At 42.3% G+C, this 16404-nt stretch overlaps 1 protein-coding gene across 2 annotated transcripts in view; it reads right to left on the reverse strand.

Annotated features, from left to right (window-relative positions):
* Window positions 1-344: 344 nt before the first annotated feature.
* The window catches only part of XPNPEP3 (X-prolyl aminopeptidase 3), a 349111-nt gene continuing 333051 nt past the window's right edge, over window positions 345-16404 (reverse strand). For both annotated transcript variants that reach the window (XM_073592756.1, XM_073592755.1), the window contains one exon: window positions 345-13746. In XM_073592756.1, the coding sequence (XP_073448857.1) occupies window positions 13580-13746 (167 nt within the window). In that variant the 3' untranslated portion in view covers window positions 345-13579. The remainder of the gene's footprint in view (window positions 13747-16404) is intronic.

Below are 16404 nucleotides of genomic sequence, written 5' to 3' on the forward strand. Positions count from 1 at the left end.
ACTCTTCCATAAAAGCCAGATTTGTGGGGTGCACGATTAATAGTTGTCCTGTAGACAGATTCTCCCACCTGAGCTGTGGATCTCTGCAGCTCCTCCAGAGTTACCATGGGCCTCTTGGCTGCTTCTCTGATTAATGCTCTCCTTGCCCGGCCTGTCAGTTTAGGTGAACGGCCATGTCTTGATAGGTTTGCAGTTGTGCCATACTCTTTCCATTTTTGGACAATGGATTGAACAGTGCTCTGTGAGATGTTCAGAGCTTAGAATATTTTTTTATAACCTAACCCTGCTTTAAACTTCTTCCAATTTTTTTTATTTTTTTTTTTTTTATTTTATATTTTTTTGTGTTTTTTTTTTTTTATTAACAAGTTTTTATTGAAATTTTAACAGGTACAAAGAGGAGTAAATAATATCACATATAGATGCGGGAATGCGGGCGTAGCCGCAATAAATGTTAAAAGTTAACAATACGATACAGTCATGTTTGCATGCTTGAGGTGAAGAGCATAATGGTGATATAACTTTTATTGTACCTTGGATATAATAGTCAAATTTATAAATATAAAGTAAATTGTTGTATCTTTTTTGCAGGGTATCGGTATATTTAGGTCTTTGTGTTTTTAGATATGTGATGCAGGTTGAGTCAATATGTGCAGGTATATTGTATCTCAGTCACTAAAAGGGGGGGGGGGGTGTGTTGTGGGTATGAAAAAGGGGTGGTGGGTATTTGTGGGAAAGATCGGATGGTGCGCCTATAGGGTGACATGCGTTTTTGTAGTCTGCTCGATATTTCCGGGCTTAAAGTGCTTATTATTGGGCTGGAGGGGAGGTTTGGTGCACATGAGTACGTAGAAAGAGTGGGGGGGGGGAAGAGAGTGAGTACATTGGGGCAGGGTTAGAAGGACTCATCTGTAGAGTTTGTTATTATCTATGGAAGTCAATCAGGTTATGATTGTTTTGTATTCGTTTGTGGTAGTAAAGTGTATCCAGCATGCCCATGTTTTGGTGAATTTTGTCTGTGAATCTTTGGATTGATGTATGAGGTCTTCCATGTTCTTTGTCTGTTGGATGCGATGAAACCATTCTTTTATGGTAGGCGGTTCTGTGGATCGCCATTTATAGGGAACACACATTTTTGCAGCGTTTACTAGGTGCATTGCTAAAGAGTGTTTGTAGGTCGGTATATGTGTCTTAGAGTGATGTAGTAGGAACATTTGAGGTGCATAGTCTAGTGAATAAGTGGTGATTTCTGTGATCAATTTGTGGACTTTCATCCAAAAAGGTTGGATTTTGGTGCAAGACCACCAGATATGCAACATGGAGCCTGTATCCGCGTTACATTTCCAGCATGTTGAAGGGGTCATTCAGTTGAATTGGTGTAGAAGGAGTGGCGTCCTGTACCACCTGGAAAGCAATTTGTACGCGTTTTCTTGGACTTGCACGTTCATCGAACCCTTATGAATTAAAGTGTATACGTTAGCCCATTCTTGGTCGGTCAATTGAATGGAGAGGTCTCTTTCCCATTGTCGGTTGGACCAGTGATTTGAAGGGGTTTGGTCGTTAAACAGGAGGGTATAGGTTTGCGAGATCAGGTGTGTGAGCGTGCCCTCGTGTAAGCAGAGGTTTTCGAATGGTGTGGTAGGTCTGGACCATTCTGGTGTAGGAGAAAATTTATTGAAGAAGCTTCGTAATTGTATATATGACCAGAAAGGAAACTCTTCGATTTGCAGTCTGGAGGCCAAGGTGGTTTGGGGCAGGAGGCAATCCCTTTCAAAAAATTGATTAGCTCTGATATGCTGATGAGGCCATATATCTGTTAAGAAGGATGCGTGCATGCCCGGTAAGAATTCTGGGTTTAGGCGTAAAGGGGTCATTGGGCCTTTAATTGAAGAGATATTATGTTTATTACATGTGTTACGGAATGATATTAGTGTAGGGTTGATCAGTGGGTGTTGAGAGTAAGCAGGGGGTAGGAAAGTGTGGTCGATCCACGGGAGATCTTGAATAGGTGTTTGTGATAAAGATTGTTCCAATTGTATCCAGTCTTTATGTTTGGTGTTAACATTCCAGTCGATAATCCTAGCTAGGTGACATGCTTGTTGGTACTTACGTATGTCTGGGAGCCCTATACCTCCTAACTGTTTGGGTGTGGTCAGTCTCTTGTAACTAAGTCTCGGGCGTGTCTTACCCCATATGAATGTCGTGCATGCTTTCTGGTATATAGAAAAGAATGTGTTTGGTAGCCTAATTGGTATTGTTTGCAGAAGATATAAAATTCTAGGTAAGATGTTCATTTTGATGATTGCGGCTCTGCCGAACCATGAAAATTGTCCCGGCGACCATTTTGTTAGGTCCGTTTGAATTTTTTGGAGTAGAGCGGCATGGTTTCGAGCGTATAGTTCCGATAGGGAGGTTGGCACCTGAATGCCTAAATATGAAATTGCATGTGAATTCCAGGTAAATGGAAAATTATTTTTGCATTGTTGACAGATTTCTGCTGATAAGGAAATGTTTAGGGCAGTGGATTTTGAAAAATTAATTTGGAGATTTGAGAGGGTATGGAAGGTCTGGAAGTCTTTAAGTAGGTTTGGGATTGTTGTAAGCGGTTCTGTAAGGAATAGGAGAATGTCGTCAGCAAACGCAGCTAATTTATAAGTGTGATGTTTGATTTGTATCCCTTTAATGTCTGGGTTGGCATTAATACGTCTGAGAAAAGGTTCTAGGGTAAGAATGAAGATTAAAGGGGAGAGTGGGGCATCCTTGTCTCGTTCCGTTCGACACGGAGAAGGCATCCGACAGGCGGCCGTTGACGTGGACTTTTGCAGTGGGGTTGGAGTATAGAGCTGATATATAATTTAGCATTAGTTGGGGAAGGCCTATGGCTTTGAGGGTCTCTCTCATGTAGTCCCATGCCACCCGGTCGAATGCCTTCTCCGCATCGAGCGAAAGCAAGAAACCTTTGTTTTTGGTAGATGTAAGCCAATGGTGGATGTTAATCGTCTTGAGAGTATTGTCTCTCGCTTCCCTACCAGGGACAAAGCCCACCTGGTCAAGATTAATAAGATGGGGTATCAGTGGTAGGATTCTGTTAGCTAAAGTTTTTGCGTACCATTTAAGGTCAACATTGAGCAGTGAGATGGGTCTGTAGTTGGTGACTAGGGAGGGACTTTGTCTGGTTTGGGGATTACTGTTATGTGGGCCGTGAGGAGGTCTCGTGGGGGGTTGATTGGTTGAGCGAAAGAGTTGAAGGCTTTCAAAAAATGGGGTGTAAGTAGATTTGCGTAGGTTTTATAGTAGCCGGCGGTAAGGCCGTCGGGACCAGGGCTTTTACCCGCTTTCATTTGTTTTAGAGCGTTCTTGACTTCGGTGAGCGTAAGAGGGGTGTTTAATTCTTGAGCTATGGATTCTGATATGGGATTTGGGCTGTATTGTTTTAAAAATTCAGATATCATTTGGGGGCGTGTAGAGCTATCAGTGGCAGTAGTGGGGGAGGCAAGGTTGTATAGTTTACTATAGTATTGTACGAATTGGCGAGCAATGTCCAGGGTCTTGGTTAGTTTTCGTCCTGAGGGGTCAGTGATATGATGTATTGTCTTATTAGAGCGGGATACTTGTAGAGCTTTTGCTAACATTTTACTTGCCTTATTACCAAATTCGTAAAATTTTTTCTTTGAGAGTATGTACTTTCGTTGTATCTGTTTATCCAATAGGTCTAGTAAGTCTTTTCTAGCTTGTATGAGGTCTGTGAGGGTTGTGAGTGCTTGGGATTGTTTATGTAATCCTTCCAGTTTGCGGATCTTTTCTAGCAGGTCTGAGTGGTGTTTCCTTCTTTCTTTGTTACGTTTAGCTGCTGCTGCAAGGAAGGTGCCCCTGATTACACTTTTGTGAGCTTCCCAGTTGTTGATGTGAGACGTGTCTTCGGGGTTATTTTCTAGGAAGAATGACGCAGGGTGGCATCCACTTCCTTCGCAATGGTGGGATCGGTAAGTAATGAAGAGTCTAATCTCCATATGCGGGTGTGAGGAGTGGTATCAGGGATCTGTAGTGTCATGGATATGGGATGATGGTCCGAGATTGTCATGGGTTCTATGGAAGTTCGGTAGAGTAGAGGTAGGTCATTTTGTGTTAAAAAAAGATAGTCTATCCTGGAATAGCGGTTGTGGGGCTTTGAGTAGAAGGTATAGTCCTTAGTATCTGGGTTTAGTGTGCGCCATGTGTCATGTAGTAGTAGACGTTGGAATAGTGATTTGATCGTCTTGAGGGCTTTGTATGGTAGCGTCGTTGAGTTTGTGGATGTATCTTGGATGGGGTTTAGGGTTACGTTAAAGTCACCGCCTAGTATGAGAGTCCCTTCTTGAAAAGTCGTGAGGGCCTCGGTGATGGATCGGAAAAATGGGACTTGGTGCTTGTTTGGGGCGTAAATATTTGCCAGTGTTACAGTTTTGTTGTGGATAGAGCCTTTTAAGAATAGGTATCTTCCGTCTGGGTCTGTGATAGAGTCCGTGATGGTGAAAGGGCAGTTTTTTGCAATTAGGATCGATACCCCTTTAGTTTTGGTTTTGGGGTTGGTTGCATGTAGAGCGGTTGGGAAGTAGGCATTGGATAATTTAGGCGTATTGTCAGAACGGAAGTGTGTTTCTTGTAAAAGTACTATGTTCGCATGGAGTCTGTGCATAGTAAGGAGTAATTTAGAGCGTTTTTCTGGGGTGTTGAGTCCCTTTGTATTGAGTGAGACTATTTTAAGTGTGGGTATATTCGTGTCTTTTGTCAGCGATACCATGGTGAGGTGCTTTATGTGTGTCTCGTTAAGAAGCGTGGATCTAGGCCGGGAGGGAGGTAGGGAGGGTAAAAACACCAGAGGGGGGGGTAGAGGAAAGGGTAATGGGGTACGGGGGGAGTATCAGAGGGGAGGGATAGAAGGAACTGGCAATAGGTGGCGATCAGAACACCCAATCTGGTGTTCTATGCCACAAAAATTATATTTGCCAGTTGAAGTCAGTGGATTTAATTGGTGTCTGAGTGCTAAAGTAGGATAGCTTGTGTTTACCACTGTATGGGGGTTGGTTTGTCTTTTGAGAAGTCTGGGAAATGTGATAGGAACCCGAGAGGTCCATCTCACCTACAGCCTTAGTAAGTGAGGGGTGTGATGGGGGTGCAGCAAGAGGTTATGGGAACTGAGGTCAGTAGGGAACTGTTACCAAGGGTTAGCGGAGGGCTTGTGGAAAGCCAAAGATATGCATGTAGGAGAATGTATGTATGTTACATTGGTGTCTAAACCGGTATGGCAGATTGATGCTGCGTGTAAAGTGGGAGGGGTTAGGTAGGGTATTGGGGTGCAGAGTGAGGGAAGTATGTTTTTAGCTAGTAGCATTTGGTGTCTGTGTACATAAGGTATATCAGCAATAAAGTATTAATTGCTTAACGGATAAGTGCATTAACCGCAGAATCTAAAATGGAGGTTCTCTTACAACATTCCTAAAATGTAAACAAGAATATAACTGCAAGTAAGAACAAAACATCAAACATAGAACGGAAAAATGCATAACTAGTATGACAGCAGTGATACCGTAGAATACAGGCTTGAGGCGGTGGTGGGAATAGGGCAGTGTAAGGTGATTTCCATAGGTAAAGGAGTCTGCCTTATAACAATTTAAGTGTATGTAGAGGTGTCGTGCTCGGAGTGTAGATTGGGGGGAATCTGAGGTTTAAAACTGAGCAGCCTGTAAAGGGGAATCTGTTTGATCATTGTGTGGGTACATGAGGGTTGTTTAGATTGTTAAGCATAGCTGCTCTAGGGGGTCATAATGTTGTGGGAAGTGGGGGGTAGTGGTCGGACATCAATGTAGTTGGTTGTCTTAAGTGTGGGGGATGTAATGTGGTAAGCATCATGGAGATGCAATAGAGGATCATTGTCAACCTCCCCGATCAAGCGGATAGGATGTCACCGCTAATGCTGTCCATAAAGGGTTCAACTAAGTGAGGGAAAGTTTGTACATGTTAAGGCAAATGTATCTTTGTCCCCTGTCGCCTTACCGCGATTTCAGGGTTAGGAGGGAGCAGTGTATTAGAGAACTCCGCCAGCCTAGGATTTATCAGGCACATACTAGGAGGGGTTCTAGCTATATCCCCCGGGGGGGAATGTAGGTTCTATGGAGCGATCTTTACCAGGAGGTAAAACAAATTAGGAAGTAATATATATTTTGTAGGCATAGTACATTTTACCTACACATCAGGAGACATTTACAGGGTGTATGGTTGCCGTTCCGGTTGCGGTCCGATGAGTCGTCAGGTAGGAGCTGGAGTAGATGGTCGCAGGAATTGTCTCGCGGTGTTCCGATGAGAGGGAATGTGAAGAGTTGATGTCACTGTTCGTCGAGCTTCGGTATCCCTACGGTGATTGTCGGTGTCGGCGATGAGCAGTCAGATGGAAAGCAGTTGATCGGAGGTAAGGAGCAGGGTGACGATGTCTTGGCGAGTGCGCTTTAGTGAGCTGAGGAAAAGTCAAATAGGTCTATGAGAGGACAGGTTTTGCAGAGGTTGTAGGAGTCGGCTGTCTTGGGTTTTCGCGGTAGATGTAGGTTATTCCTGTCTTTAGTCTTCTTGATGCTGGAGGGATCGTCGGTGGGTCAGGCAGTCTCCTGATATGATAGGTAGCAATAGAGGAAGCAGGAGGGATACTGAACGTAGGTGCCTCCTGTATAGATCCGGGTCGTCAGCGATCTCTGCGGGCTCTGCGAGGAAGGGGAGCCGTCATGGGGCTGGATGGTGGGTAACGCGGATCAGGGGAAGAGGTGGTTCTGTTAGTGGATGGAGATCGTCTTCTGCGGAAGCTTGTATTTTGAGCATCCATGGGTTCTTCTCTGTATGGGGATCGGTCGGATGGTTGTATGTTGAACTCTGCATACCAGTTCGGGACCGGAGTGTACGGGATATCCAGTGTACGGCAGAAGGCATCCAGATCCTCCGGTACTCTGAGAAGAGCAGAGCGGCTTTGGTGAGTGGCAAATAGACCGAAGGGAAACTTCCAGCGGTATCTTATTCCTCTCATCTTCAGGACGTCCAGTAGGGAGCGTAAATCTTTGCGGTGGCGTAGTGTGATAGCAGATAGATCCTGGTATATGTGGATGGGGTGTCCGTTGTATTCCAGTATAGATTTTTCGCGGGCTTTTTGCAACAGTTCTTCTTTGATAGCGAATTCGTTAATAAAGCATATTATGTCCCTTGGGGGGTCTGATTCTCTCCCTTTAGGGCGGAGAGCCCTGTGTATGCGGTCCATGCTGATCTGTGTGTGTTCGGGGCGGTCTAGAAGGTGGTTGAAAAGGCCTGTCACAACGGGGGAAATCCTATCTTGTTCCACAGATTCGGGTATTCCTCTTATCCTTAGGTTGTGTCTGCGGCCCCGATTGTCGAGATCTTCGACATGTCTTTGGAGATCCCTTAGCTGCATTGTGTGGTGATCAACATTATGTTGTATTTTCTTCACATGTGAGCTTTGCCTCACAGCGTCATCCTCCACCCTTTGTATGCGGCCTGTGATGGCCTGTAGTTCATGGCGCAGGTCAGTGATGGCCGAGAATAAGGTATCTTTGATATCCCCCGCCACTGTTTGTAAGTCCTGCAAGCTGGGCTGCCAGTGCGACGGTAGCGGCTGGGGTAGCGGAGTGTTACTGATATCCGTGGGGGTGAGGGTGATCTCAGTGTGAGACTGAGAGGTGTTTGAGGCGGGAGGAGAGGACGCCATTGTGGTCCGTTGCGTCCGGAAGATCTCCGGGATCGTGTGGCTGTTATTGCTGGTGGTTCCTCTTGGGGACCGGGATCTGCTCTGCGAAGGTCCGCGGGAGGATGTTCCCATAATTGAGGGATGTAAGGCTGTGTTAGACCCCGTTCAAGGCTCAATTTAGGCTGAGGTGAGAGGGAGCTAGTGGATCAAGCAGCCATCTTCTCTCCAGGCAAGCCACGCCCCCCCCCTTCTTCCCAATTTTATCCCAGACCTGTCTATTGTGTTCCCTGGCCTTCATAATGCTGTTTGTCCATTAAGGTTCTCTAACAAACCTCTGAGGGCCTCACAGAACAGCTGTATTTATACTGAGATTTAATTACACACAGATAGACTCAATTTACTAATTAGGTCACTTCTGAAGGCAACTGGTTCCACTAGATTTTAGTTAGGGGTATCAGAGTAAAGGGGGCTGAATACAAATGCACGCCACACTTTTCAGATATCTATTTGTAAAAAATTTGGAAAACCATTTGTCATTTTTCTCCCACTTCACAATTATGTGCCACTTTGTGTTGGTCTATCACATAAATTACATTTACGTTATGGGATTACGTTAAGGAATATGAATACTTTTTCAAGGCACTGTAAGTGCCTGTAATAAATAAATAAACATTCCTATTGGTGGCAAGCTAACAATTTCAGAGGTCTGAATAGACATTTCAGTAACAGCAGATAGTTTGTATAGTGTCTTGAGATGAACCCTAATTAGGTGTTTTAGAACAGATTAGAATAAAAAGTATGTTTTTTCCCTCTTTACACACCTATGTAATAGTAAGGATTATGTAATAGTAAGGATTTTCTAATTAAAATATTTAGATTTTCATAAAGAAAACCTGTAAAAATAAGATCTTTATGCCCATGTCTGCCTCAATTCTACGCTGTCACCTCCCTTTCCACTGCTTAGGGCTACTACGCAGGGTACTACTGCGGGGACTACCTGTGAGTACCTGGGAAGAAAGAATTTCACTGTAGGCTGACGACACCCTGCTATATCTACGAGATTTGGGCCCTTCCCTACGCTCTGCCCTGGCGATTATTGACACCTTCTGCACTTTTTCAGGCTTTCAGGTTAACTGGAATAAGTCCCTAGTGTTTCCCATTACTCCGTGGCCCATAACTGCGATCTTTTTTGCTCCACTTAAGGTTATGACTAAATTTCCTTACCTGGGCGTAGGTTCAACATACTCTTTCCTGCTATATAACAGATAATCTTCTCCCACTGCTTCACAATTTTGTTAGAAAATGCTCTACATCTCTTCCTCTTAGTACAATTAGTCAGGCAAATCTTATAAAAATTTTATTTTTATCTAAATTTCTGAACTTTTTTCCTCAATCCCCGGTCCCTATACCCAAGTCATTTTTCACTAAATTGGAAAAAAACAATTACCACCTTACTATGGGCCAGACGCCTTTCTAGAACAGCCAAGTTGACTTTGTACCTTCCTCTTGACTGTGATGACTTAGCTCTCCCGAATTCTGTGCTATATTACTGAGCGGCCATCCTTCGATTCGATGGTTCGACGATTCGATGGTGGTTTGCACAACCCAGGGACAACATTGCTGTTACACTTGAGGTCGTGTTACTTGGCTCCTATGCAACCCTCAGTAATTTGCCCTTTAGAGGACCCCAGGCTAGCCCTGCTCTTACTACTCCAATAAAAACAATATCTCTATCATATCAAATATATATAAAAAATATCAATATCAATGTTTGGAAGCAAGCTAGAGCTCAATATGTGGCAGATGACACATACTCTCACGGAATTACGCTACTCAAGCATATTATGCCACAGTTCTCCCTTCTGTCCTTTAAAAAACTGTGAAACTGCTATCGATTGCCCAATCATATGTTTTTCCGATTTTCCCAATTGTCACGTGCGGCTGCTGCACAATTCCTTCATAACATACTGACCTCTGACCCCTTAGAACAGCTGTTGTCTTCAGTATATCTCTCTAAGCCACTGTCGGCACTTTATTCTCAATTGATTCCCTTAACCTTGCCCAAAATTACTGATCTTTACAACAAATGGCAAGCATCCATTGGATCCAACCATTTGGTTATTGGGCTTGGAGGAAGGAGTGGTGCCTGGTAAACATGACTTTTTGTGTTCTACAAGGCATATTATGCACATAGGGAAATTCTTCTGTATTGGAAGTCTTCCTTACCCCCACTGTGAGCGGATAGAAAAGGCTATTAATGATACTCTTCCCCTGTATTAATTGACATATGCTAGTAGGTACTGCCCACACAAATTTGATCAAATCTGGAACTGTTGGGTTGATGCACAAGGTGACACCGTGCAAAGTCTGGAATGCATAGACATCACCAGACGCTGGGTTTCATCCCTGGTGATGCTCTGCCAGGCCTCTACTGCAACTGTCTTCAGTTTCTGCTTGTTCTTGGGGCATTTTTCCTTCAGTTTTGTCTTCAGCAAGTGAAATGCATGCTCAATCTGATTCAGGTCAGGTGATTGACTTGGCCATTGCATAACATTCCACTTCTTTCCCTTAAAAAACTCTTTGGTTGCTTTCGCAGTATGCTGTGGGTCATTGTCCATCTGCACTGTGAAGCGCCGTCCAATGAGTTCTGAAGCATTTTGCTGAATATGAGCAGATAATATTGCCCGAAACACACAGAATTCATCCTGCTGCTTTTGTCAGCAGTCACATCATCAATAAATACAAGAGAACCAGTTCCATTGGCAGACATACATGCCCATGCCATGACAATACCACCACCATGCTTCATGGATGAGGTAGTATGCTTTGGATCATGAGCAGTTCCTTTCCTTCTCCATACTCTTCTCTTCCCATCACTCTGGTACAAGTTGATCTTGGTCTCATCTGTCCATAGGATGTTGTTCCAGAACTGTGAAGGCTTTTTTAGATGTTGTTTGGCAAACTCTAATCTGGCCTTCCTGTTTTTGAGGCTCACCAATGGTTTACATCTTGTGGTGAACCCTCTGTATTCACTCTGGTGAAGTCTTCTCTTGATTGTTGACTATGATACACATACACCTACCTCCTGGAGAGTGTTCTTGATCTGGCCAACTGTTGTGAAGGGTGTTTTCTTCACCAGGGAAAGAATTCTTCGGTCATCCACCACAGTTGTTTTCTGTGGTCTTCCGGGTCTTTTGGTGTTGCTGAGCTCACCAATGCATTCTTTCTTTTTAAGGATTTTCCGAACAGTTGATTTGGCCACACCTAATGTTTTTGCTATCTCTCTGATGGGTTTGTTTTGTTTTTTTCAGCCTAATGATGGCTTGCTTCACTGATAGGGACAGCTCTTTGGATCTCATATTGAGAGTTGACAGCAGCAGATTCCAAATGCAAATAGCAGCACACTTGAAATGAACTCTGGACCTTTTATCTGCTCCTTGTAAATGGGATAATGAGGGAATAACACACACTTGGCCATGGAACAGCTGAGCAGCCAATTGTCCCATTGCTTTTGGTCCCTTAGAAAGCGGGAGGCACATATACAAACTGTTGTAATTCCTACACCATTCACCTGATTTGGATGTAAATACCCTCAAATTAAAGGTGAAAGTCTAGAGTTAAAGCACATCTTGTTCATTTTATTTCAAATCCATTGTGGTGGTGTATAGAGCCAAAAAGATTAGAATTGTGTTGCTGTCCCAACATTTATGGACCTGACTGTATGTATCGAACAGTGGATGTGTTAGGAAGTTCTTTGCAACTGTACAGATCCTAAACGACATAAGGCCTGGAACAGCAGGCTGATCCTCCAGATGCAGGGTAGGATGTGACACATCAATAAGGTCTGACACAACCTTCTGTAAAACTGAGGTGATTGCTGGAGACTTTGGTGCCTCAAAAACAGTGTCTTCAGAGGTAGATTTCTGGGACTCTAGATTTAGAGGTAGAATTTTGGAAGTCAGAGGTGGTGACAGGGCCCAAAGCACTGTCCTGATTAAGTGGAAAGGGAAAGTCAGAGAAGGTACAATATCTGCAAGGGATGGCACCAGAGCATGCTTAAAACTGCTGCAGGCAGAATTCACAGGTGGCTGAGTACAGCCAGACCTACATCGATATGAAGTTTCTTGTAGACATTGTGGAGGACATGGTACTTGATGGGTCTGGGGAAGACTCTGATGATGATGACCCTATAACAATAGTGGTTCCTAGGTTCCAGCAACCTGCTGGCCAGCACCATTGAAAATGCAGACTAGGTAATGTATAAATAAACAACAGGAAAAAGAAGAAAAACTCAGTGAACAGAAATATATGTACAAATAAAGGGATATCACAGTATGAAAAGCTTTATTATCATACCAATGAAACATAAAAAAGGAGAAAAATCTGTCCCAAAAATACATTGAACTATAGTACAATAATGTAACAGCACTCCATAAAGGACTACCTCATAAACCCTAAAACTACTAAAACACACCCCTATTCCTATCTATTATCACCTCCAGTTATTAAATATGCAAATAGGTATTCTCAGGAGAGAATGGTTACACAGCCAGGCAACTAGCCTTTTCAGAATGTGGTCAACAATGTAAGTCTACATTTTTTCCCGATAGGTATATTTTATACACTAAGGTAAAGTATAGCGTGATTTAATGAACAGAGAAATTTAACTTTTATTGTAGTGGAATACCTGTTTTATGTAAATTTAGGCCAGATTCACACTTTCGCGTTGAGATAATGCACTCATTGCTGTGTGTGTTAGCACAATTCATGGAAATACACATAACATAAATTGCAGTGCTATTCATTGAATGATTCCCCATGCATTTGTGTTGTAATGCACTAAAATACATGATGGTGAGTTGCATTAAAATAAGGTAATGTGTGATTTTATGCACATTAGGATGTGTTGGCAGATATTTTATTTTAAATGGGCTGCTAGCGCACTGCAACACTGAGAGGTAAATGTTTGTTATTGCACTGAAAACGTTTGTTAGGTAACAGGAGGTCATACCATACTGGTGTAAAAAAATGTGTTGAAAGGGGGTCTGGGATGAGTTAAAAAATTGACAATCTAGTATGTCATGTTAATCCAGTGATTTATTTTTGGATACAATTGAAGCAAATCAACGTTACCAGAATTTGTTTCTTACTATAACACTTTTTTAAAAAATGAATGTCAAATATGTTAAAGGATAACTCTGCTTTCATGAAAAAAAGAAATAGCAAATAGGACAAAAATAATATAGCGTATACAACTGCAATAAAAGTCATACTGTAGTTGAATGTTGTTAAAAATTACCTTTCCTTTTCAATTGCAGCACTGTAAGTTTCTGTGAAATGCAATGCAATATGGCAACCTGGAGGGGTTCGGTACAGAAATAGTGTAGAATACACCCACCAGAAATGTCCTGCTTGTGTGATTGGCTTACTAATTTTCCCAGAAGTCGGCTCTAAGATACAAGTCACATTTTGGGCATCCCCTGCAACAAAAATATAATTTTTGTATGATACTCCCACAGGGAAATCACATCTAAAGGGATGTAGACCCTGCCACTTTACTCATTAGAACCCTGCAGGTGCAATAGCTGGTTGATTCACTTTCATAGAAATTCACATGGACACAGACAAACAAACTGCTGTTTCTTCAGAATAACAAAAAGTAGGCATCTGTAACAAAGTTTTTGTAAGTAAAATTTTCTAAACAAAACTGGAGTTACAGTTTAAAATACATATCATACAGGTTTTCTATTTCATAGGCATTTTTCAAGTTTGAGAGTATATATAAAGCGTGTGTTTATGTATAGTTAACACGTACGTCACAACTCTTGTTTAGGTTTAAAGTTCTGTATCTTATTACTTGTATCATCGGCCTTGCCCACAAATTTGTTGTATTTCGTAGATTTCTTTAGGACACTGAGCAGAGAGAATAATTGGAGCCCCTTCTGTGATTACTACATCATCTTCAATGCGAATTCCTATACCTCTGTATTTTACAGGAATTTCAGTGTCATTCAAAGGAATGTAAATACCTAAAATGAAAAAAATATTTATGAGTTAATTCACTGTACATGGACTGTACATTTAATTGAATTTCTTGTTGCTGACATTTTTCTTTTTTCAACTTAATCTGTTTTTGTTTTGTTTTTCCTTTTAAAAGCAGAATTTAGGAAACAAAGTCATTCAGTGATGTATTTATTATGTTGTACGCTTGCAACACAATAAACACCAAGGCCAGATACACAGATCTATTTCCATCCTTTAGCCTAGGTTCACACTGACTGCGGGAATGAAATTCAATTCCGCATGTCAGTCCCGATTTCGGGGCGATTTCAGTGGCATCTGTGTGGGTTTCTGCACATATGTCAATGGAAATCACACCCCGAAATCACCAAAAGTAGTACAGAAACTACTTTTGGGAATTGGTGCGGCACCACGAATGCGGCGTTGCAACGATTCAGACGCTGCCATTGTCGGCAATTTGGCCGATATGGCATGCGATTTGACAAATTGGCGACAATTGCCTATTTCAAATTGCATGCCAAATCGCATGCAAATTGCAAGCGCCTATTGTTTTCCACATGTGTTATATATGAGGAGACTGCTGATAGCCAGGAGGAGGCAGTGGCTTTTAATCTGCACTTTAATCAGGAGGATGGAGTGATCCTTGTATCAGCATTTAAGTCAAAATTAGCCACCACAGGAAAGATGAAACACAGGGGGATCTTTTCAAGCTGATAATAATATTTATCACAGGCTTTTATGTAAAGCCCTTAAGGTGAGGGTACATCTGGTGGAGGGTGTGTGCACACGGCATGAAGATATTATCACGTTTTATGTTTTCATAATGAATTTTTGATATATTATCATTAAGGATTTTTGTGCAATACACGGAGCACATGCACTTTATTTATATTTTTTTGGACACTTTACCCTTGTATCACAGGATACTACATTATTAAGGATATTTGTGCAATACACAGAGCAGGAGCGCTTTATTATATTATTATTGTTTTTGGACACTTATTAATTACCTTTGTATCACAAGATATATGTTCTGATTATTTAGGGCGTTTGTGCTACACATGTATATTAGTTGTATAGCTATTTAAGGAAGCACATTTGATAGATCTGTCAACCCACCACAGCAGGCAAAAAACTGACATGCATTTTTTTCTGAAGTAACACACATCAATAGTAGTGCGTTACTGTCCATTGTGGTGTGCTGCAATGCATGTGTATCTAAAGGGCATTGCCTTTTTGCATTTGTGTGCCATCCAAAATGAACATCACCGGAACGGATAAGTGTAAATTTGGCCTGAATGTTTGTATAGGACGATGGGCAGGGGTTATTACCCAAATAGTCCACCCTGCCAACATTCCTATGGTCCCAGATTTTTCGGTCTTTCAGGGCCCTACTTTTGAGCCCCGTAGTGCCGGTTCACACAGGGGCCTCAGCGAGGCGACCTGCAAACGACTTCTGAGGCGACTTGCAAAACGACTTCTGTATAGAAGTCTATGCAAGTCGCCCCAAGTCGCCCCCAAAGTAGTACAGGAACCTTTTTCTAAGTCGGAGCGACTTGCGTCGCTCCTATTAGAACGGTTCCGTAGCACAGAACGGGAGGCGACTTGTCAGGCGACTAGGTCGCCTGACAAGTCGCCCCTATGTGAACCGAGCCTAAGTGAAATGCCTTTAATGACCTTCCTACAGAGGGTAGTATTTTGGGCTGGCTTGGAGGATGTCAGACCAGGCAGTGCTATTCTGTAAGTCACCTGTTCCCATTTTCCACAGGAACCCTGTCATCCTTTTCTCTCAGAACACAGTGATTACATAGGAGTAAGTAGAAATAACCACAGCGCCCAGTGGAGTAAATGCTATAAGACACACCTGAAAGTTTTGAAAAGCAGCAAAGCCTGTAGCTCTGGAAGAGAGTAAATATTTAGCACACTGTCTGCTGAAAAGGCAAATATAAAGCTTCCTCTTCTATAAGGTAGCTGTATTTTAAAGGGTTCATTCACCTTTACCAAAAAAACAGCTCTGACTAAAGTTGAATAATGCCCTTGTCATAGATGTAGGCCATTTAGGTACCTCGTGAAGCCTGACTGTAATACTCCCATAATGTTCTTTCTCTGATCCAAACCACCTCATGGGCTCTTTCTCTTCCCTGATACAAGATCTCCGAGTTCAGTCCTTGAGAGCTCACATTTGTGATGGCTGAGGTGAACAGTATTGACAGACCTCTCTTAGCAAAGTCCCAGCAACACCCTGGGAGTATTTCAGTCAGGCTTCATGAGGTGAGTAAATGGCCTACACTAATAGCAAGGGCATGATTAAACTTGAATCAAAGGTGCACGGTTTGTTTTTATCTACAGATGCCTCTTATCTGCATAGGCAGTTTTTTTGGTAAAGTTGAACTAACCCTTTAAATTTTATTTACTGGCCACAGTCACTTTAACCAATTTACCCCCTTCATGACCAGGCCATTTTTTGCTATTCGGCACTGTGCTACTTTAACTGGCAAGTGCAAGGTCAGGCAACACTGTATGCAAATAAAATTTATATAATTTCTTTTTCATACAAATATAGGTTTCTTTTGGTGATATTGGCATACCACTGGGTTTTTTATTTCTTGCTATAAATAAAAAAAGACCAAATATTTTGAAAAAGAAAACAATATAAAGTATATCTA

This window comes from Aquarana catesbeiana, linkage group LG07, assembly GCF_042186555.1.
Source record: "Aquarana catesbeiana isolate 2022-GZ linkage group LG07, ASM4218655v1, whole genome shotgun sequence".
In the NCBI taxonomy this organism is placed as follows: Eukaryota; Metazoa; Chordata; class Amphibia; order Anura; family Ranidae; genus Aquarana; species Aquarana catesbeiana.